This window comes from Salvelinus namaycush, chromosome 7 (assembly GCF_016432855.1).
Source record: "Salvelinus namaycush isolate Seneca chromosome 7, SaNama_1.0, whole genome shotgun sequence".
NCBI lineage: Eukaryota > Metazoa > Chordata > Actinopteri > Salmoniformes > Salmonidae > Salvelinus > Salvelinus namaycush.
The window spans coordinates 27,717,572-27,741,784 of NC_052313.1; the positions used below are offsets into that span (position 1 = coordinate 27,717,572).

At 43.3% G+C, this 24,213-nt stretch overlaps 1 protein-coding gene across 1 annotated transcript in view; it reads right to left on the reverse strand.

Moving 5' to 3' along the window:
- Positions 1–508: 508 nt before the first annotated feature.
- LOC120050422 (disks large-associated protein 1-like) overlaps positions 509–24,213 on the reverse strand; it is a 130,824-nt gene continuing 107,119 nt past the window's right edge. Inside the window, exons 6-12 of the mRNA XM_038997012.1 lie at positions 19,984–20,192; positions 19,653–19,802; positions 19,319–19,401; positions 8,455–8,876; positions 7,216–7,307; positions 4,908–5,060; positions 509–727 (exon numbers count right to left, since the gene is read on the reverse strand). Of these exons, the coding sequence (XP_038852940.1) occupies positions 509–727; positions 4,908–5,060; positions 7,216–7,307; positions 8,455–8,876; positions 19,319–19,401; positions 19,653–19,802; positions 19,984–20,192 (1,328 nt within the window). The remainder of the gene's footprint in view (positions 728–4,907; positions 5,061–7,215; positions 7,308–8,454; positions 8,877–19,318; positions 19,402–19,652; positions 19,803–19,983; positions 20,193–24,213) is intronic.

A 24,213-nucleotide genomic window follows, 5' to 3' on the forward strand; every position in this document is an offset into this window, starting at 1 on the left:
GGATTAGCTAGTATGCCTTGACAGCGCTCGGTCTATACCCACTAGTACACTACCCCTCCCTCCCTAACTGCCCTTCTGTTCCAATGAATCAGAAAAATTATACATTATGCATCAATACCGTGGTACTGGTATACCTGTTTGGGTGACAACAGGCCTTTTGGTTGGCGGAACATCGGTAAGAAGAGTTGCCATCACAAGAAGAAACATCTTTGGGAGTAAGGAGTGGGGGGAGCTACATGAAAAGCTGAAAGTTCAAGGAGAGGTTCAAATGGAGAGAAGAGGAAAAGTTAATAAATATACAATATTCTCACTCCACCGGCTGCTGTGACCGTTTTTGTGGAAGTCGATAAATGTGATTATATTACAAGCACCCTACCCTCGCCGTTCAGTGCAGATGAGTGTCTTGACAGTGTCACTCGGTGTGTGTGTGTTTGTGTGTGCGCCTTTGTAGGTGTGTCGGTTTGTGTGTGTCTCTGGCTGTGTGTGTGTGTCTATGTCTGTATGTGTCTCATAATCTGGTCTGGGCCTCTGGGATGTAGATCTCGATACTGTCTGCTGCTCTCTCGGTGACCGAGCTCTGTCGGACCGAGAGGGCCCGCTTGGCGGCCAGCAGGCGTTTGCGAGCCTCCAGCCGCTGTCTCTCGGAGCTCTCCAGAGAACGGTCCCTGGCCAGAGGAGGGTGGCCCTTGTGGGCCTTCTTTGGCACTGGAGGGGCAAACCTCCTCTCCTGGATGGACGGGGGAGGACAAACAACTACAGTTACAGGCCATCCTCTGTGCCTCTGGCAGTAGGGGCACAATGTCAGTCATTTTGTGTGGGGTTAGAGAGTGCATGACATCAGCATTTTGTTGGAGTTTGCATGGTGTGAGAGCATGCAACAGGGTTCACGTGAGTGAGGTTATGGTTGATGGTTGTGGCGGCCATTTTTGTGAGAGTGCACGGCTGTAGGTAGGTGGCCATGTGCGTAGGGTAAGAGCGGCCAGCGAGGTCAGCTAGGCCCCAAGGTGCATGGCAGGTAGACTGACTTCTCAAAACCCAGCTCACTGTCAACAACAAAACAATGACAAAACAAACAAAAATACAACAGATAGGCAGTCACGTCAGGCAGGCTATCGCACAACATCACAACAATAAAATGACATGCATAACAACACCCTCATGCTACATTGAACCAAAATCTATAGTAACTGTGGACATTAAAAAGCTTGGAACACATTTGAATAACAGTGAAATTAGAAGCATGCAGGGCAATTTTTTTTCTTCATTCTATTGCATTACTTCCAGGCTTTAAAGGGATAGTTCACCCAATTTACAAAATTACATAGTGCATTTGGAAAGTATTCAGACCCCTTCCCTTTTTCCAAATTCTGTTACATTACAGCCTTATTCTAAAATGGATTAAATGCAAAAAATTCCTCATAGATCTACACACAATACACCATAATGATAAAGCGAAAACAGGTTTTTATGTTTTATAATTTATTACAAATAAAAACAGAAAGAACTTATTTACATAAGTATTCAGGCCCATGTTTGGTAAATTCTGATTGGACATGATTTGGAAAGGCACACACTTGTCTACAGCAGCGTTTCTTAAAGTATGGGTCGGACCTGTTAATGATGGGTCGCGACGTAAATGTATAATTATTTAATTAATTACTGGAATTGATTTGGCCAAGTGCAACTGCGCTCTCTGCTCGAGTGCGAGAGGTAGAGGGAGATGCCCATGTGCTTCGCGGTTTACCAGATCTTTTTTCTAGAGTTTTCTTGAAGATCATTCCGCGACCCACACATTGCAGCGCTGTGGTTCAAGCCATTGACTTGTTATTCCCACTCGCCATCACTCACCGCTGTCATGAAATGGACTCATGCTAGCCACAAGTTCTAACTGAGCTCAATCGTCACCAAACGCATATACAGTGATGACTTTGTGTCTCTTTCATGCAAACTTTGAGCAATAACAAGGAGCGCCAACAATGTGTTTTGTGTGGGGAAGTGCTTAGTAATGAGTCTCTCAAAACGAAACAAATTAATAAAACGACAGGTCCTGACCAAACATCCAGGCACAACATGACGGTTAACCCAGGGAGTTATTTCAGAACAGGGCAGACTGCTTCAGGAAAAAGTGCTTTGAAAGTGGAAAAGTAAGTCAACTAACAAGGCATTGTTGTCATTTTATAAACAGGTGATGATAAGCAGAAATAAGGGAGTACTATCTCTCATAGTAGTAGATGTGAGTTTATCTTTCAAACAATCCCCTGGCCTTGTAACGTTACACAGCTAATAGCTAACGTTAGCCAAAGCAAGCTAACTAGCTACTGATCGTGCAACCCTAAGAAACAGTGCAGATGAAGATGAAAAATTCAGGCCTACTGTACATTTTACTGTAGAAATTATTGTTGAAAACAAGTCTAGGTTGTAAGTGTTGCTGTTACAAGTAATACTTTTTATTCTGAACTGGAATAAACTGATTGAAGCAATATGCTTTTTGAGGCAAACACTCACAGTTCTGGGTTGCTCATCTGCAGCAGGAAGCTGTCTCCTGCCTGACTGAGAAAGCAGTAGATGTTCAGATCCAGTTTGGCACCACATACCTATGCAAGTCAGGGTTCTCAAGTACAGAAACAGTCTCAATGATGAGCATCACCTCAGTGTTGCACTGTTAAAAACTGATCCCAGAATAGGCATGCTTGTTGAAAACTTCAACCAGCCACTCACCTCTCATTAGGACTGTGTGTGTGTTTTCTGGTCTACATCTGTGTGATGTGATCAATCAGTTTATTCCAGTTCAGAATTAAATTATTTATTGTTTTTTAACTGCAACAGTTCCAACCTAGACAGGTACGTAAGAGTGTTTTAATTGGGGAAAAATAAACATGAAAAGATTTATGGGTATTTCATTGTTATTTGTTTTTGTCTATATTGCTTTTTTTTTTAGGCTTAAGGGCAATGAAATGTACCGATAATTATGTATAGTTGCATATTTTCCTAAGCTTGGGTCCCAGGAAAACACAGAATTTCTCATTTGGGTCCCAGGCTGAAAAAGTTTAAGAACCTCTGGTCTACAGTACCAGTCAAAAGTTTGGACACACCTATTCATTCAATGATTTTTCTTTATTTTAACTATTATCTACATTATAGAATAATAGTGAAGACATCAAAACTATGAAATAACCAAAAAAGTGTTAAACAAATCAAATAATATTTTATATTTAAGATTCTTCATGAGGTAGCCACCTGGAATAGATTTCAATTAACAGGTGTGCCTTATTAAAAGTTAATTTCTGTTACTTCTTTTCTTCTTAAAGTATTTGAGACAATCAGTTGTGTTGTGACAAGGTAGGGGTGGTATACAGAAGATAGCCCTATTTGGTAAAATACCAAGTCCATACTTGGCAAGAACAGCTCAAATTAGCAAAGAGAAACGACAGTCCATCATTACTTTAGAACATGAAGGTTAGTCAATTTGAAAAATTTCAAGAACTTTGAAAGTTTCATCAAGTGCAGTCACAAAAACCATCAAGCACTATGATAAAACTGGCTCTGATGAGGACCGCGACAGGAAAGGAAGACCCAGAGTTACCTCCGCTGCAGAGGATAAGTTCATTATAGTTACGAGGCACAGATCTGGGGAAGGTACCAAGAAATTTCTGCACCATTGAAGGTCCCCAAGAACACAGTGGCCTCCATCATTCTTAGATGGAAGAAGTGAGCAACTGGGGGAGAAGAGCCTTGATTCGGAAGGTGACCAAGAATCCGATGGTCACTCTGACAGAACTCCAGAGTTCCTCTGTGGAGATGGGAGAACCTTCCAGAAGGACAACCATCTCGGCAGCGCTCCACCAATCAGGCCTTTATGGTAGAGTGGCCAGACAGAAGCCACTCCTTATTAAAAATCAAATGAGAGCCTGCTTGGAGTTTGCCCAAAGGCACCTAAAAGACTCTCAGACTATGAGAAACAAGATTCTCTGGTCTGATGAAACCAAGATTGAACTCTTTGGCCTGAATGCCAAGCGTCACATCTGGAGGAAACCTAGCACCATCCCTACGGTGAAGCATGGTTGCGGCTGTATCATGCTGTGGGGGTGTTTTTCGATTTGATTTGATGTTTTTCAGCGGCAGGGACTGGGAGACTAGTCAGAATCGAGGGAAAGATGAACGGAGCAAAGTACAGATGAAAACCTGCTCCAGAGCGCTCAGGAAGGTTCACCTTCCAACAGGTCAACGACCATAAGCACACAGCCAAGACAACGCAGGAGTGGCTTCGGGACAAGTCTCTGAATGTCCTTGAGTGGTCCAGCCAGAGCCCAGACTTGAACCCGATCGAATATCGCTGCAGAGGCCTGAAAATAGATGTGCAGCGACGCTCCCCATCCAACCTGACAGAGCTTGAGAGTAATCAGAGAAACTCAGCAAATACAGGTGTGCTAAGCTTGTAGCATCATACCCAAGAAGACTTGAGGCTGTAATCGCTGCCAAAGGTGCTTCAACAAAGTACTGAGTATAGGGTTTGAATACATGTAAATGTCATATTTCAGTAAAAAAAATGAAAATAAATTTGCAAAAATGTCTAAAAACCATTTTTTTCTTTGTCATTATGGGGTATTCTGTGTAGATTGATGAGGAAAAAATGATTTAATCCATTTTAGAATAAGGCTGTAACGTAACAAAACGTGTAAAAAGTCAATGGGTCTGAATACTTTACGAATGCACTGTACTGGTGGACAGAAATGCTAAAAAGTTAGCATTTGGAGACAGTGGCCAGATAAACAAAACCAACGCATGGATTACTGTCACAAGTTGCTTATAGATTGCTTACAGTATAACCAATATGCCATTTAGTAATTTGGGTGAACTATCCCTTTAAGGTGGATCTGGTCTATAGGGTCCACTACATTGAGTGATACCTTTATCTCTGGGGGGTCCAGGGGTTTCCAGTTGTTGGCTTTGAGTTGGTGGAGCTCATCAAATTTCAGACTGATGTTCTCGATGGACAGCTGCAGCATGTCCCAGAAACCTGCTAGGTCCTGGGAACTGGGCCTCGGGTGGGAATTGGGGTTCTGATACACACAGAAAGTTTCAGTATAGAGTTTAGACACTGAGGTTCTTGCCTTTACATGGCACTACATAATTCCATGGCAGCCATGTTGGCTCCTCATATTCGGGCCGTTCTTGAATTGTGGTGGCATTTGCGTCCCTCGCCTTTGTAACCATGAAAAACACTCAAACTAATTACAGTTACACAACATGTTTGGCTATATATTGAACTGTTTATCAATGATAAAACATAATGCAAGTAAGTAATTTATACTGCAAAACTTTATGTTTATGCATTGTTTAAAGTACTTAGGGTAAGCAAATCGGCTTGTCCCAGGAGTGATGTGTAGAGTATAGTGACATGTTTTGGGGATGTAAAATATAAATGGAGGGAACTAACATTGTGAGGAAAATGATTAATCATATCACTATAGTAAATTATTTTAAAGGCCCAGTGCAGTCACAAATGTGATTTTCCCGTGTTGCGTTTATATTTCGACACTATGAGGTTGGAATAATACTTTGAAATTGTGAAAATGATGATAATGCCATTTTAGTGCCTGTTTTGGTGGGATGGCGTTTTGGCGGTAAATAGACCAATAAAAAAAAGAAGAGGTCCAAAAATCTCTGCCAATTACAGCTACCCAGCTAGCACATTTGGTTCCTTGGAAGTTTTTTGTTTTACAATGGTTGTGGGAACAAAGCCATACTGTAAGTTTCCTGACTGGTGAAACTGAAAATGTTTTTTAAACATTTTGTCTGTTCTGTGAACATATCTTTTTAGGTTGCAGGGAGGTTCTGAGAACGTTTAACTCTGCTTCCTTGAAAGTTTCCCTGGGAGGTTTTATTAACGCTCTTAGAACTGAAATGATAGGTTATTTGAAGGTTTTAGAATAACCTCCTTAAAACCTTCACTGAATGTTTCAATAAGACTTTTAATAACACAGATAGCTTACTTTGGGTTGACTTTTTTGAACTCCAAGCACAGATAGGACACATGGAAATTAATTTCCTTAGTTAATTAATCATGTGAACACACATTTTTTTATTGTGACATGGCGTCAGTGAGATTTGAACTTATGATCTTTGGTTCTCTATCCATTGAATTAGTCTACTGCAGCACCAGGATGGGAAAGCGAAAGGGGGATACCTAGTCAGTTGTTCAACTGAATGCATTCAACTGAAATGTGTCTTCCGCATTTAACCCAACCCCTCTGACTCAGAGAGGTGCGGGGGGCTGCCTTAATCGAGCTAGCACTCCATGTTTTTTTTACGCATGCAAAGCTATTTATTTTTGTCTATTCAAACAGACCGCATTTCAAAGGAAACTCATTAAGATCAGGTGTGGCCAATTAGTGGGCACGGCAGACACACCTGAACACCACTGGCGTACCACACACCCTCGCAAAAAAAATACCTTTAAATGATTGATGACCTTAGATATGAGCATTTGTGGCATCCATTTCATAGAATCCTAATTTTTACATTTACTTACAAAATATCATTGGTGTTACTATTCCTACTTGTGGCACAATGTCATCATAATGATACAAATTATTTACAGTAATTAAGCTACCATATTAGTTGACTTAGAATGGGAAGATGCACCCAGATCCATATAAATAAATACAAATCAAGAATTGTTTTCCAAAATGCTATGCCCAAATGCCATTGCAATTCAAGAACGACCCATTTACCAAAAGCACTTCACGGAATTTTCAGATTTTTAAACAATGCTATGTAACTGAATGTATAGAACAAAAACAAGATTTCCAAATACTGATGAATGAGTAAATGGAATGCTCAAAGGCTCTGACATGGCATCCATTCTAAAAGTTGTCTGAACTCTCTAAACATATGGCTTTGCACAGGACTGTGTAGGACTTGGAACCATTCCCATTTTCCTATCAGTATGTCATCGGCATACTAGTCTGGGACTATTTCACCTTGTCCCTCCACACTTCAAAGTTATTATGCTCTGAGTGGTGAGTGGTGATAGACTAGACTACTATTCAGCTAGAATTTGCATGCATAGCAGTGTTTGGTCTGACACAGTGTCAATTATAAGTTTGTATAGATCATCACATTATGTGACAGTTGGCTCTGATGGGCTTGCTGACACAGTAGACTAACTCTGCAGTGTGTGTGTGAATGTGTGTGTGTGTGTGTGTTACATACCTGATTCTCCTTACACAGCTCCCGAAACTGCTGGAACTTCTGAGACATAAGCAGCTGGGCACTCCCTATTGCACTGCGGATCTTCCCCAGTACTGCGGAAACACACACACACACACACACACACACACACACACACACACACACACACACACACACACACACACACACACACACACACACACACACACACACACACACACACACACACACAGACTTTGCCTTTGATGAGTGCAAGGCTTTAAGTATGTGGAGAGAGGGAACTGGGAACCTAAACTGTGAATTCTGGTGAGAAGGGGAATGTTTATCCTGCACACCAAATAAACATACCTCCTAACATGACACTGAGTTGGGGATGTAGAAAACCAGCCTCCTGTCTCAATACACAACTTCGAATTAGGGGGCAAATACACTGCAGAATCACTAGTCAAGGGCTGCCCAGCAGACAGTCGCCCTCACGTACTGTAACCATGTGTTCTCTCCATCGGAAATAATGCATTAGCAGTAAAGGAAGAAATCAGTTATGTCACTAGGGACAAATCTAAGGAGTAGTATTCAAGCCGAATAAAGTCTACCACATTGGGCTATGTGTCCCAAATGACACCCTAATCCCTATTTAGTGCATTACTTTTGACCAGAGCCCAGTGGGGCCTATATTGAAAATAGGATGTAGCACTGTTAGTGTGGAGCTATGGAGCTGGCAGCAGGCTTGAGGAGCTTATTAAGTGAGTTTGAGCATGAAAACCCCCATTGAGTATTGCTGTGAGAGGTCATTATACTGTTTATCTACAGGACAGATGTGTGGCCGGACCCGTCCAGCAGCTAGCTCCCTATTGATGACTATGTCTGCAGTGGAGATAGCAGGCAACAAGCAGGCATTGTGGCTCGCTGCTATGAATGCCATGGCAGTGTCTCAAATGGCACAATATTTCCTATGTAGTGCACTACTTTTGACCAGAGCCCTATCGAGCCCTATCTGGAGAATAGGGTGCCATTTTGGGACTTAGACAATTTCCCTCGGTCTATTTGACAGAGGGAAGGAGGGAAAAACATAGATACAAAGAGAGGGAAAACAACTTATATGACCTTCACGTCAACATCACCCAAAAATACGAATAGAGAGAAGTGATTCTACTGACTCACTACCCCAATGCACCGCTTTTGCACCAGTTCGCACATATTCAGCTCAATGTTCATGGGTTGATGTTGTTTATGTACATGTACGTGTGTCGTCCCACTCACTCTCCTCCGGCAGCTCGTTCTCCATCTCGTCCTGCACCATCTGCTGGCACCAGCCCTCCATGCGCTCCATCTCGGCCTGAAGAAGCTTAAGGAACCACCTCCCATCCCTGGAACACATCAACCCCCGTCCCCCCACCACCTCCATGGGGTCTTCCACCTGGTCCATCCAGGGGTCTGGCGGGGGCAGGATGGATGGGTCCAAACCCACCTCGCCGTACTCCTCCACGGTCAGGGCGTGGTAGTGGTTGCCTGAGCCCTGGATGGAGACGGTGGAGGTGGCGGCGTCCCGGGAGTACTGGCGGGGCATGGTGGCCGAGTGGCGTATCACCATCTCTGGGGCGTCGACGGGACAGTAGTCAGGGTCGTCTAGGTTGGCTTGGACCGCCGTGGTCACACTGTTGGACCTGGTCATCCTGCGGTAACTGGAAAGAGAACCACAGATTAGAGATCAGAGTTAGTGGATGTGGGGTTAATAGAAGACATGCAGGCTTAGTATATCAACACAGATCCCAAATCAGATCGGACAGGTGTGGGGTGTTTGGGAGGGGTGTCATGGGGGCGTTTGGTCACCTGGCTGATTCAGAGGCGATGGAGCGTGGCCTCATCAGTCACCGTGCCCTGCTGTAGGGCTAAGTCTTAGAGATAACATACACCCACACTCAGGGCCCTGCTGTACAGCTTGGGGTGCAGCTTTTGATATAGCTCGAGAGGCTTTGTGCCCCTGTAAGACTCCTCTTGCCAAGTCTCTCAGAGCAAAGTGCCAACACACAGCCACAAAGTCACACACTTGCACACAGATAACATCTTTTCAAAATACACAGATGGGCACACACGCACGCACACACACACAGACACACACACACACAATGTTAAAGAGAGAAGTGCCAACTAAATGTACAATTAGTGGACAGCCAGCAACCAGAGACACCAGCAGACTACAACAGGATACAAGATAAACAGATAAATGACAGAAAATCATTCACACGCTCTCTCTCTCTCACGCCATTTTTTACTACAGTTTACTATAGAATACTACAATACTTACTGTAGAATTCTGTAGTAAACTGTTGTATACTGTAGAATACTATACTACACCCTGTAGTATCCCTCGATCATGTGTAATACTTAGTATAGAATGTTGTAGTATACTGTAGTAATTAACTTTTCAAAATACGCACACGGACGCACGCACACGCGGCTTGCCAGAGGAGGGGAGTGTTAGAGAGAGAGGTACCAACTGAATGCACAATGAGTGGACAGCCAGCAACCAGAGACACCAGCAGATTACAACAGGATGCAAGATAAACACTAACATGTAGGGCAGTCAAATTCCACGTGTAGTAGGCCTGATTACTGGTCTGCGCATGCTCTGAGTACAAGGCTAGGGATGCCGTCTGGGCCGGCAGCCTTGCGAGGGTTAACCCGCTTAAATGTCTTACTTACGTCGGCCGTGGAGAAGGAGAGCCTATAGTCCTTTGTAGCGGGCCGCGTCGGGGGCACTGTGTTATCCTCAAAGCGGGTGAAGAAGGTGTTTAGTAAGTACGGAAGCAAGACGTCGGTGTCCGCGACGTGGCTGGTTTCCCCTTTGTAGTCCGTGATTGTCTGTAGACCTTGTCACATTCGTCTTGTGTCTTAGCCGTTGAATTGCGACTCCACTTTGTCTCTGTACTGACGTTTTGCCTGTTTGATTGCCTTACGGAGGGAATAACAACACTGCTGGTATTCGGACATGTTCCCAGTCACCTTGCCATGGTTAAATGCGGTGGTTCGCGCTTTAAGTTTTGCACGATGGCTGCCATCTATCCACAGTTTCTGGTTTGGGTAGGTTTTAATAGTCACAGCGGGTACCATATCTCCTATACACTTCCTGATAAACTCAGTCACCGTATGCGTATATTCGTCAATGTTATTCTCAGAGGCTACCCGGAACTTATCCCAGTCTGCGTGATTAAAACAATCTTGAAGCATGGATTCTGTTTGCTCAGACCAGCTTGAATAGACCTTAGCACGAGTACTTCCTGTTTGAGTTTCTGCCTACAGTACCGTGCAAAAGTATTCACCCCCTTGGCATTTTTCCTATTTTGTTTCATTACAAGCTGTTTTAAATGGATTTTTATTTAGATTTCAAGTAATGAACATACACAAAATAGTCCAAATTGGTGAAGTGAAATGGAAAAAATAACTTGTTTAAAAAAATTATACAAAATAAAAAACGGAAAAGTGGTGCGTGCATATGTATTTGCTATGAAGCCCCTAAATAAGACCTGGTGCAACCAATTACCTTCAGAAGTCACATAATTAATTAAATTAAGTCCACCTGTGTGCAATCAAAGTGTCACATGATCTCAGTATATATACACCTGTTCTGAAAGGCTCCAGAGTGTGCAACACCACTAAGCAAGGGGCACCACCAAGCAAGTGGCACTATGAAGACCAAGGAGCTCTCCAGACAGGTCAGGGACAAAGTTGTGGAGAATTACAGATCAGGGTTGGGTTATAAAAAAATATCAGAAACTTTGAACATCCCACAGAGCACCATTAAATCCATTATTAAAAAAATTGAAAGAATATGACACCACAACAAACCTGCCAAGAGAGGGCCGCCCACCAAAACTCACGGACCAGGCAAGGAGGGCATTAATCAGAGAGGCAACAAAGAGACCAAAGATAACCCTGAAGGAACTGCAAAGCTTCACAGCGGAGATTGGAGTATCTGTCCATAGGACCACTTTAAGCAGTACACTCCACAGAGCTGGGCTTTACGAAAGAGTGGCCAGAAAAAAAGCCATTGTTTAAAGAAAAAAATAAGCAAACACGTTTGGTGTTTGCCAAAAGGCATGTGGGAGACTCCCCAAACATATGGAAGAAGGTACTCTGGTCAGATGAGACTAAAATTGAGCTTTTTGGCCATCAAGGAAAACGCTATGTCTGGTGAAACCCCAACACCTCTCATCACCTCGAGAATACGATCCCCACAGTGAAGCATGGTGGCAGCATCATGCTGTTTGGATGTGTTTCATCGGCAGGGACTGGGAAACTGGTTAGAATTGAAGGAATGATGGATGATGCTAAATACAGGGAAATTCTTGAGGGAAACCTGTTTCAGTCTTCCACAGATTTGAGACTGGTACTGAGGTTCACCTTCCAGCAGGACAATGACCCTAAGCATACTGCTAAAACAACACTCGAGTGGTTTAAGGGGAAACATTTAAATGTCTTGGAATGGCCTAGTCAAAGCCCAGACCTCAATCCAATTGAGAATCTGTGGTATGACTTAAAGATTGCTGTACACCAGCGGAACCCATCCAACTTGAAGGAGCTGGAGCAGTTTTGCCTTGAAGAATGGGCAAAAATCCCAGTGGCTAGATGTGCCAAGCTTATAGAGACATACGCCAAGATACTTGCAGCTGTAATTGCTGCAAAAGGTGGCTCTACAAAGTATTGTCTTTGGGGGGTGTATAGTTATGCACGCTCAAATGTTCTGTTTTTTTGTCTTATTTCTTGTTTGTTTCACAATAAAAAAAAAAGTTGCATCTTCTAAGTGGTAGGCATGTTGTTTAAATCAAATGATACACACCCCCCAAAAAATCTATTTTAATTCCAGGTTGTAAGGCAACAACTTAGGAAAAATGCCAAGGGGTTGAATACTTTCGCAAGCCACTGTATAGGAAGGGAGGAGCAAAATGGAGTTGTGATCAGATTTGCCGAAGGGAGGGCGGAGAAGGTCCTTGTAGGCATTTCAAAAAGTTGAGTAGCAGTGGTCCAATGTTTTACCAGCGCGAGTACTACAGTCGATGTGCTGATAGAACTTTCGTAGTGTTTTCCTCAAATTTGCTGTTAAAATCCACAGCTACAATAAATGCAGCCTCAGGATATGTGGTTTCCAGTTTGCATAAAGTCCATTATAGTTCTTTGAGGGCCGCCGTGATATCGGCTTGAGGGGGAATATACACGGCTGTGACTATAACCGAAGAGAATTCTCTTGGGAGGTAATACGATCGGCATTTGATTGTGAGGTATTCTAGGTCTGGTGAACAAAAGGACTTGAGTTTCTGTATGTTATCACAATCACACCATGAGTAGTTAATCATGAAACATACACCATCGCCCTTCTCCTTCCTGGAGAGATCTTTATTCCTGTCAACGCGATGAACTAAGAGCCTAACTGGCTGCACGGACTCAGACAGTATATCCTGAGAGAGCCATGTTTCCGTGAAACAGAGTATGTTACAATCCCTGATGTCTCTCTGGAAGGAGAGCCTTGCCCTGAGCTCGTTTACTTTATTATCCAGAGACTGAACAGTAGCGAGTAATATACTCGGAAGCGGTGGATGGTGTGCACGCCTCCTGAGTCGGACTAGAAGTCCACTCCGAATACCTCTTCTCCGCCGGCGGTGTTTTGGAGCAGGCTCTGGAATAAGTTCAATTGCCCGAACAAAGTATCCAATTCGGGAAAGTTGTATTCCTGGTCATAATGCTGGTGAGTTTCCGCCGCTGTGATATCCCAAAGTTATTTCCGGCTGTGTATAATAACACAAAAAAAAATTCTGGGCTAATAATGTAAGAAATAACACACCAAAAAAACAAAAATTCTGCTAAGTTTCTTAGGAGCCAGAAGCAGAGCTGCCATATCTGTCGGCACCATCTTACTCCATCTTCAAGTGCTTGTCAAATTGTGAATGAGAGACTGATGAAATATATACAGTCTGCGCAAAAAAACTAAACAAAGCAACTTTTTTCAAATCATCATTAGAGTCGCATCATGCAGCCTTACAAAGTATTAAAAATCAAAATATATAGCCCAATGTTTGTAGAACAGCTAAAGTTACATTAACAACTCTAAATTAAGCATATAGGAATACCTATTTCTTTATTAACCATACGTGCGCACCTCAAATCGCTTGGAGAGAAATATCCTTTCTATTTTATTCAGCTTTGTTCAATTGTATTCTTCATACTATAAAATAATGCCACGGAATTCTAAGCAAATCTTGTCTGCTAAATGAACTAGTGTAGCCCACAGCCATATGGCATAGCCAGATCAGGACCTAACATAAGGACAACTCAGAGTATGCTATCCTGTTCTTCTGAAATAGACAACATTTTCTTCATATCATGTCTCTTTAAACCTGTCTAAAATAAATAATGGATTTATTGTGAATGTGTAGGTTATATTTCATGAATTTATTAGATTTGTTCTTAATGTAGATGTTCCAAAGGTCTGCATCAGTGGCTTGTAGGCTATGTGTAGAGCCAGGAGATGCTAAATATGTTGATGTTCATTTCCTGTCAATTACCGTGAGACCGGCAATTATTTACTTGACAATCACCGGTTGACAAAATTTTGTGACCGCCACAGCCCTACTAACATGAATGACAGAAAATCATTCTCTCGCTCTCTCTCTCTGACATGACCTGCCCACAGGGTGACGACACACACACAGACCCTGAAGTCGCTCCATCCATCAGCCTCACCCCATCCCCGGCCAGTCCCTCCTCCTCCACTTCACCCATTTATCTATACCTCCTCTGCTCCATTAATCTCCCTTCTTTCATGAACAGAGAGCAAGAGGGGGAGAGGAGCGGGAGAGAACAAACACACTCACAGTGGAGGGCTACCAGCGCCTGTGTCTGTGTGTGTGTGTGCTCGCAGCAGTTAAAGAGTAACTGTGCTCTGATCAGGTGTGTAGTCATAATGATCTCAGGCTGCTTTATAGCAGCTCCCTCCTAGCAACTTCCTGTCTGTGTCAGGGCAGAGAGGGGCCAAACACAAGCCAGACTGACTCAAGAGAGAGAGAAAGAGAAAGAGAGATGAGGGAGTGACAGGGACAGAGAAAAAAGAGCACGAGAAGGAAGCGCGAGAGAGAGAGAGCGAGGGGGGAGAGAGAGAGAGAAGGGAGAGACAAAAGCAACAGAGGTTATTTTTACATTTCAGTCAGGTGGAGTCCTTCACAGGGCCTTGTAAATGACTTCAGTTGTTAAGGGAGGCCTGTTCTGCTCTGTTGTGCTCTGCTCTGTTGTGCTCGGTTCTGCTCTGCGCTGCTCTGTTCTGCTCTGTTCTGCTCCGCTCGCCAACTGGGGGAAAAGCTGCTCCAAGACTGGATGACTGTCAGTCTGGATTGTGGCTACTGTATTGTTTTCTTCTCTTAGCTCCTAGTTTGTTCTGGGCTAATTCTGGAGAAGCCCAATCCCAGTTTTGGGTCAAAACGTAAAATGCTCAGCACTAAGAACTGAAACGCATCAGTAGGAGGGTTCACTAGGAGTCCCAGGCATTTTAATGAATCCTGCATGTCCTGTGTGTATCCCAAATGGCACCTTTTTATAGTGCACTACTTTTGACCAGAGCCTTTTGAACAGAGATCTATGGGTCCTGGTCAAAAGTAGTGCACTACGTAGGGAATAGGGTTCCATTAGAGTCGGAGTCCATTTCTCTGTCCATTTGTCCTCTTTGACAGGACCATAAAGCAGTAGAAGGTCTGACTGTCTCTGACTTTTCAAGGCGGTCAAAGTGGGTTGAGGACGATATGATTTGAAAACTAGGACCACTATAGACCATGAACACACCCACATTCCATGTTACCAGTGACTGCACTGGACTGCACTGTGGTGAAAAAAAACCAACCTTCACCTACCCCATTTGCTGCCATGATTTGACCATATGGAATGTGTGGGGTCATGACATAAGTCGAAACATCTCTGCAGAGTAGTTGCTGTTTGAATGAGGATTTGAAGTTAGATTGAAATTGGTAGTGTTGTATTCAGCGGTGTTAAGTACTTAAGTAATATAATTTTAAAGTACTACTTAAGTAGTTTTTAGGGGTATCTGTACTTTACTATTTATATTTTTGACAACTTTTATTTTTACTCCACTACATTCTTAAAGAAAATAATGTACGGTGCATTCGGGAAATTATTCAGACCCCTTGACTTTTTACACATTTTATTACGTTACACTCTTATTCAGTGGTGGGAAAAGTACCCAATTGTCATACTTGAGTAAAACTAAAGATACTTTAATGTGAAATACTACTTGAGTAGAAGTCTAAAAGTATTTGGTTTTAAATGTACCTAAGTATAAAAAGTAAAAGTATAAATAATTTCTAATTCCTTATATTAAGCAAACCAGATGGCACCATTTTCTTTTAATTTTTCAATTTACGGATAGCCATGGGCACACTCCAACCGCATTTAAAAACAAAGCATGTGTGTTTAGTGAGTCCGCCAGATCAGAGGCAGTAGGGATGACAAGGGATGTTCGATTGATAAGTGTGTGCATTTCACAATTTTCTTGTCCTGCTAAGCATTCAAAATGTAACAAGTACTTTTGGGTGTCAGGGAAAATGTATGGAGTAAAATGTACATTATTTTATTTAGGAATGTAGTGAAGTAAAAGTAGTCAAAAATATAAACGGGAAAGAATAGACACCCCAAAAAACAACTTAAGTAGTACTTTAAAGTATTTTTACTTAAGCACTTTAAACCACTGGCCTTATTCTAAAATTGATGAAATGAAGAAAAAAATCCTCATCAAACAATAGTCCATAATGACAAAGCAAAAACAGGTTTTTAGAATTTTTGCAAATGTATAAAAAAATATATTAAAAAATATCACATTTACTTTAGTATTCAGACCCTTTAATCAGTACTTTGTTGAAGCACCTTTGGCAGCATTTACAGCCTCGAGTCTTCTTGGGTATGACACTACAAGCTTGGCACACCTGTATCTGGGGAGTTTCTCACATTCATCTCTGCAGAGCGTTGCTGCACAGCTATTTTCAGGTCTCTCCAGAGATCGGGTTCAAGTCCAGGCTCTGGCTGGGCCACAAAGACATTCAAAGACTTGTCCCAAAGCCACTCCTGTGTTGTCTTGGCTGTGTGTTTAGGGTTGTTGTCCTGTTAGAAGGTGAACCTTCGCCCCCAGTCTAAGTTCTGAGCACTCTGGAGCAGGTTTTCATCAATGGTCTCTCTGTATGTCGCTCCGTTCATCTTTCCTTTGATCCTGACTAGTCTCCCAGTCCCTGCCACTGAAAAATATCCCCACAGCATGATGCTGCCACCACCATGCTTCACCGTAGGGATGGTGCCAGGTTTCCTCCAGACGTGACGTTTGGCATTCAGGCCAAAGAGTTCAACCTTGGTTTCATCAGACCAGAGAATGTTGTTTCTCATGGTCTGAGAGTCTTTTAGGTGCCTTTTGGCAAACTCCAAGTGGGCTGTTGTGCTATGGAGCTCTGTCAGAGTGACCATCGGGTTCTTGGTCACCTCCCTGACCAAGGCCCTTCTCCCGCTATTGCTCAGTTTGGCCAGGCGGCCAGCTTTAGGAAAGGTTTTGGTGGTTCCAAAATTCTTCCATTTAAGAATGATGGGGGCCACTGTGTTCTTGGGGACCTTCAATGCTACAGAATTGATTGTATCCTTCCCCAGATCTGTGCCTCGACACAATACTGTCTCTGAGCTCTATGGACAATTCCTTCGACCTCAAGGCTTGGTTGTTGATCTGACATGCACTGTCAACTGTGGGACCTTATATAGACAGGTGTGTGCCTTTCCAAATCATGTACAATCAATTTAATTTACCACAGGTCGACTCCAATCAAGTTGTAGAAACATCTCAAGGATGATCAATGGAAACAGGATGCACCTGAGCTCAATTTCGAGTCTCATAGCAAAGGGTCTGAATACTTATGTAAATAAGGTATTTCTGTTTTTTATTCATAATAAATTTGCTAACATTTCTAAAAAACTGTTTTTGCTTTGTCATTATGGGGTAGTGTGTGTAGATTGATGAGGAAAACAAAATATTTAATCAATTTTAGAATAAGGCTATTATGTGGAAATGTGGGAAAAGGGAAGGGGTCTGACTACTTTCTGAATGCACTGTACTTTCTACTCCATACATTTTCCCTGACGCCAAAAAATACTCGATACATTTTGAGTACTTAGCAGGACAGGAAAATTGTCCAATTCACACACTTATCAAGAGAACATCCCTGGTCATCCCTACTGTCTCTGACCTGGCAAACTCACTAAAAACACATGCTTCATTTGTAAATTATGTCTGAATGTTGGAGTGGGAGGGGGGGGGGGGCTACCCCACCATAAAAATAAGAACATTGTGTCATCTAGTTTGCTAGAAAGAAATCTGAAAATATTCATACTTTTATCTTTGATAATTAATTATTTTTAACAATTACGTCTACTTTTAATACTTACACATACATAAAAACAAATGTAGACTTTTACTCAAGTAGTATTTTACTGGGTGACATTTACTTGAGTCATTTTGTATGAGTTGTCTGAGCAGACAGCTGACAGATGTCTTGAAAAGGCAGCCAGGTTGTTTGTAGTGTTCCTCTCTTTTTACTGCTCTCCTCCACTCCCTCTCAGTTTGGCAGGCTTAAGCCCAGTTCAAACACTGAGGTGAGGTTATGACCCCCCCCCCCCCCCCCCCCACACACACACACACACATCTTTTCAGTGAGTGGGGTAGGGCCACAGAAGTGATGCACTCTCACCGTCTGGGAATCTAGTGTATAAGGGGCACTCTACCCAGACCATGACCTCCCAGAACGGACCTGCTGCGACACACACAGACACACGCACTCAAATTCAAACATGCACCAAGGGAAGGCACATGTGTGACATTAAACCCCAGAGCCACTTGACTAGTGGAAGTGTCTACAGGAGTTAATGTTTGCCTTGGCTGCTTGGAGATGTGCCTCCTTTTCAATGCTTGGCTAGTCAGCTGAGGAAAGCTCTTTGAGGAAAAACTCCAGATTACTTTGACCCAATTGGCACCCTATTCTTTATGTTGTGCACTACTTTTGACCAGGGCAAATACGCCCAGCCATAGGTCTCTGGTCAAATGCAGTGTACTATAGGTAATAGGGTGCCATTTGGTACACAGACCAGATTTCTGCATCTGACTCTGAAACTGCAGTCCTGTACATGACCTTGGTAGGTTGAGACTGGGCTCTTTGATTCCTAACCATGTTCTGTGTACAGTATGAAATCAGATTACTGCGTCTAGTACAGTCTCTAAATTGGTCATCTCCCCTCAGCTCTGACTAACAGAGGGGTTACTGTGGTAAGTGGATGGGAGTTACGCAGGCAGACACACTGACACATAACTGCCTGCTGTGTAGACATATTTTCACACAACTCCAGGAACCAGGAACGTTCCCTGACTTCCTGCCTATGCAAATGCTCCTTGTATAAGTCAGTCAGGGGCCAGGGCAGTTGTCCAATGAGGTGGTCAATAGGCATGCTATAGGGGCTTTAGTATAAGGGTTTAGGGGGAGATAGGGGACCTATAGGAACTGTTACGTGTAGGGCAGGAAAAGGGGGAGTTGGGGTTGTACATGACCATGTACTGAAAAGAACAGGACACTGACAACCCCCCCCCCCCCCCCCCCCCTCCCAAAGTGGCCTGGCCACATCACAAATGCTGCTGCAACAGATGGCTGTCAACTAACTGCCCCCACTCCCTTCCTATCCCCTCCCTCCAACACATCCTCCACTTCCCCAGCTGTCACTGCATGCATGGGCCCCCTAGTCAAGGGGCTCTGATGCCCAAACTCCTCCGAGCTGGGGGCAGCTGTTGTGGAGTGAGGTGTGGGGTGGGATGGTGGACCCGACAGCCTACAGTCAACTAGGCCCCACCCGAAGGTACACATTTATATCCATACAGCTCTCAGGCCTGAGGGGGGAGTGTCAGAGAGAGGTGCCAACTGAATGCACAATGAGTGGACAGTCAGCTAGCAGAGACACCAGCAGACTGCAACAGGATACAAGATAAACACTAACATGAATGGCAGAAAATCATTCACACGCTCCTGCTTTCTTTTTCTCTCTCGCTTCTCACCATCTCTCCTCTTCCACCTGGATGCCTACTGACTGGAACTTGGAGTGCTCCTCTGTCCCCCCAACCTCCTCTGGTCCATCCACCTGCAACCGTACACAGATTTTTTTTTTTTGTATTTTTATATAAACTTTATTTTTACAGGTAAGAATTAATCATCTCTCCTGGACAGACTATGTAAACATAAATGGTAGAATCTGATCAAATTACGCAAGATTTTAGTTCTGGTTTAACCGAGATATGTCAGTTAAGAACAGACCACAGGTCAGTGTGTGGTCAGCATGTGGTCATTGTTTGGTCAATACGGTCATAGGCATATCTGTGTCTGTTCTCTGACCTGTATCCCTATGGAGAGGCACTTCCGGAGGGTGTCTCTCTTGCTGTCGGTGGAGACAATGTTGGTGGCGGTGATGGTGCTGTTGGTGACATGCTGGCTGGCTGGGCCGTGGACCTGGGCATTAGCTGCCTCGATAGCTGCCGTCAGGGCCTTTATAATAATAATAAAATAAACAATCAAATATGTTTTTAAAAAAGTGTTTATCTTTTTAATGATTTGACAAAAACATAAATTGACACTGATAAAATCACAAATTTCAAAACAGATTATTGACATACCTTTAAGTTTTATAATATTTTCAGAATACACAATATACTTTATTATATTATACCTTCATACTGTCGATGCTCTCTCTGGAGTTGGACAGGCCGGGCTGGGAGGTGCTGATGTGGGTCCGGGGGCCTGACCTCCCGTCCATGTAGGCGTCCTGGGCCGACTCGGTGCTGCTCTGGGCCGTGATGGAGATAAAGGGCTTGGGCGGGGTTGTGCGCGGCGGTACCGGCGGAGGCATCTTCTTGTACGTGGTGATGCATGATGACACTGCAGAGGGGGACAGGAGGGGGAAAACCTGGTTAGAAAAAGCTACACAATATACAGAGAAAACTACAAAATTATGGAGAAAATATATTGATGACACTGCAGCGGGGAAATGGGAAAAAATGGTTAAAAATCTACAAAAACTACAGAGGAAACTACAAAATTATGAAAACCAAAAAATATCAGTGCAGAGGAAATGTGGGGGGAAATGATTAGAAAAAGGCGAGAACAAACATATATATAAAAAAAAGTTCTACCTTTTTTTGTTGCATTTTTGCAAGTACGTACAGTACAGTAGTAACCTCATCCCCAGGCTATTGTGCACAGCGCACTTAAGCCTGTGATATAAACTATTCAAAGTTGGCCTTTATTTTTTATTACCTTTATTTAACTAGGCAAGTCAGTTAAGAACAAATTCTTATTTACAATGATGGCCTACCCCAGCCAAACCCGGATGACACTGGGTCAATTGTGCGCCGCCCTATGGGACTCCCAATCATGGCCGGATGTGATGCAGCCTGGATTTGAACCAGGTACTGCAGTGATGCTTCTTGCACTGAGATGCGAGGCGTTGGGGAGGGTTAGGGGGAAGGTGTTGTGGTAGATTAAGCCAATGCCTATGCGCCGGGAGTTTCTCCCGGTCTTTTTGTATTAGCTAAGGAAGGCCATGTTTGAGCAGAAGCTTTTGGGCAAAAGTGCCTGTGAACGAGATTAAGTACAGTAGTGACTGTAGTTCACAGGGCGATTAGCTAGGTTTGCTGTCAAATTAACAAGTAGTGTAGAATCTAGATTAGGAGCATCTTCAACAAAGCTTAGTTAAACTTCTAAAAAGGTTTGTCCGTTGGTCACTTCACTTGAACTACGGATCTATTGTGTCTATTGTGGCTGAAAGCTGCCATCCTGATCTCCTCTATTGCCTGACCTCCTTTACGTAATCATAACAGGCCAACTGCATGTGTGTGTGTGTGTGTGTGTGTGTGTGTGTGTGTGTGTGTGTGAGTGTCTATAAACAAAGACGTGTACTGAGTAATGAGGTAGGGTGTCACTGCAAACAAGCCCTAACGCAAAGATCAATTCTCAAACAAACAAGATCCACAAATTCATTCACACTCATACATATATCAGTTCTCTCTCTCTCTCTCTCTCTCGCTCTCTCTCTCTCTCTCTCGCTCTCTCTCTCTCTCTCAGTGAGTGCCATCTCCTATTACAGCGACAGGTTGGCAGTTATGCAGGCCCTGGTCTCACAAGTGTGCAGGGAGTCCACACAGAGCACATCAAATGGCACCCTATTCCCTATACAGTGCAAAAATACTTTCAACCAGGCCCTGGTCAAAATAGTGCACTTGGTCAAAAGTAGTGCACTAGGGGATAGGGTTCCCACACAATATTTCCAAGGCACTAAACACAGAACATAACACCACAGAACATAGCAGCGTTATGCCTTTGATTTCTCCTCCACATGTCCCCATCAGAACTAGGTTATTGGCTGACTCCTGTCCCAGAAACTAGGACAGTGAGTGAATTTCCTGGATCCCTTTAATCCCTGAAAAAGACAAACATCCTACAGCGTACGGTGGGAGCGGCGTACAGTGCCCATTGTCTGCCAAACCCTGAGTGCGGAGCACGGAGTGTGTGTGTTTGTGTGTGTGCGTGAGTGCCGTGTCGAAAACCATTAGATAAAATGTTTATGTGGGCCCTCCCCACTGCTCTTGACAGCTACATTACCGCAGCAAAGGTTTAGAGGGTTGCCTGGCTGGCGGGCTGGCTGCCTTAAAGCCTCCCGTCAAGACCACGATTGAATTAATCCTCAAAGGCAGCCATGAGTCTGTACAGTCAAGTTTTGACAAGTTCAGATAAGGATGCTTACATTAATAAGATTGTATTTTGATTAGATCATTGTAGCTAACAGGAAGAGTTGCCAAAGACTTCGTTACCAGGTGTTAGCTAACGCTGTACTACTTGTTCAAGAAAATAAGTAGCACAATTTATATATTAAGAAAAATACATAGTTTTTTTGTGCCATCCAGTTAAAGTTGTAACAGTGCAGCACACCCTGTGAGAAAGCATCCTTAAAAACAACCCAAAAACAACCCAATTTAGGTCAATATTGGACAGAACACACTTTATTTTGACCCAGCCACTTGAGTCACTTATGCTATTTTTTTCAACTAATTGGTCTTTAACCAATCACATCAGATCCTTTTCAGAGCGGATCTAATTGGTCAAATGACCAATTAGTGAAAATAATATTAGAATTGGGCTTCCTATGTGAACGCAGCCTTAGCTGGGTTGTTGGGTTATTGATGCTGGGTAATCGAGCTACCAGGTCAGATCAGAAGACTGGAGGCGTGGCTTAGTAGGGGTGTGGCTTTCAAATAGTTATTTTTGGCCACCCATGAAAGTAAATGTCATTCCGGTTTATAATGTGTTCTATTGCCATCACATATTTGTAGCTTTTACAAGATTATGAGTTCCTCAGGTGCCTTTGTATATCCCATTGTTGGGAGAGTTACCACTTAAAATAATATTACAATAATGTTATTAAGTATATATATTAATATACGTGCAAAAATATTGAAGGGACATTTTAATAACATTTAAACAACAAAGTGGTGACCATCCCAACATTGAAATATGCAAAGGCATTAAAGCTTCAAACGTATCAGTGATGAACCTTAACATGTGATCACAACAGAACAGATGAACTGGAATTACATTTACTCTCATGGGTGGCCAAAAAGAACTATTTGAATGCCACACTCCTACTAATCCATGCCTCCAGTCTTCAAAGAAAACAACCCAACTAAGTGGGTCAAAATAACCCAATGTGTGTTCTGTCCACTATTTACCCAGCGCTGGGTTGTTTTCAACCCAGTTCTGATGTTTTGCAGATGTCTCTATAGGTCTATGATTGAAACACTGCTAATCTCTACAAAGGTCACTGAGTACAGACCAGTAAGTATAAGCACCCACCCACACTGTCTGTGTTCCAAATGGCACCCTAATCCCTTTATAGTGCACTACTTTTGACCGGGGCCCATAGGACCAGCACATTGGGCTCTGGTCAAAAGTAGTGTGCTATAAAGGGAATAGGCTGCCATTTGGTACACACACACTGACTGACACAGATAGAGAGAGAGGCTATGGTCTTGGCCTTGCCAGGCGAATAGGGAGCAGAAGTTCAGGGGATTGAATGTCAGTCTTTTTGAAGCTCTATCGCCTGCAGTCATACACACACACACACACACACACACACACACACACACACACACACACACACACACACACACACACACACACACAGTCTTGTACAGCTAACCTTGTTGGGACACACAATTCAGTCCCATTCAAAATCCTATTTTCCCTAACCCATAACCCATAAACGGTACCCTAACCTTAACCCTAACCCCAAAACCTAACCATAGTTCCTAACCCTAACCCTTAACGTAATTCTAACCCTAACACTAATTATAACCTTAACCCTAAACCCCCTAGAAAAAGCATTTGACCTTGTGGGGACTAACAAAATGTCCCCAATTGGTCCAATTTTGGTTTGCTTACTACTCTTGTGGGGACCAGAAGTCCATACCCACACACACACACAGACAGACACACACTGTGAAGAAGGCTTTAAAGAACATTGCGTTTTCATGTTTCTCCATTAAGAGGGATATGAAACTGGAGACAACGCCATGCCCCTCCTATCTGTCACTGCTCTGCTCTGCTGTGGCCAGACAGAGAGGAGGTGAAGACTGGGCTGTGTATGCTGAGACAGGTTGAGTAAACACGCTAAAGACGCTTGAACATGCCCCCCCCCCCCTACACACACACACACACACACACACACACACACACACACACACACACACACACACACACACACACACACACACACACACACAGGGCTGTTGACACAGTGCAGCCGAACATTTCAATCTGTCATGACCACCTCAAGGCACACTGCAGACTTCCTCGCCTGCGACTGATATGCCCGCCATCCATCTGAAACTATTGTCTGTGGTGA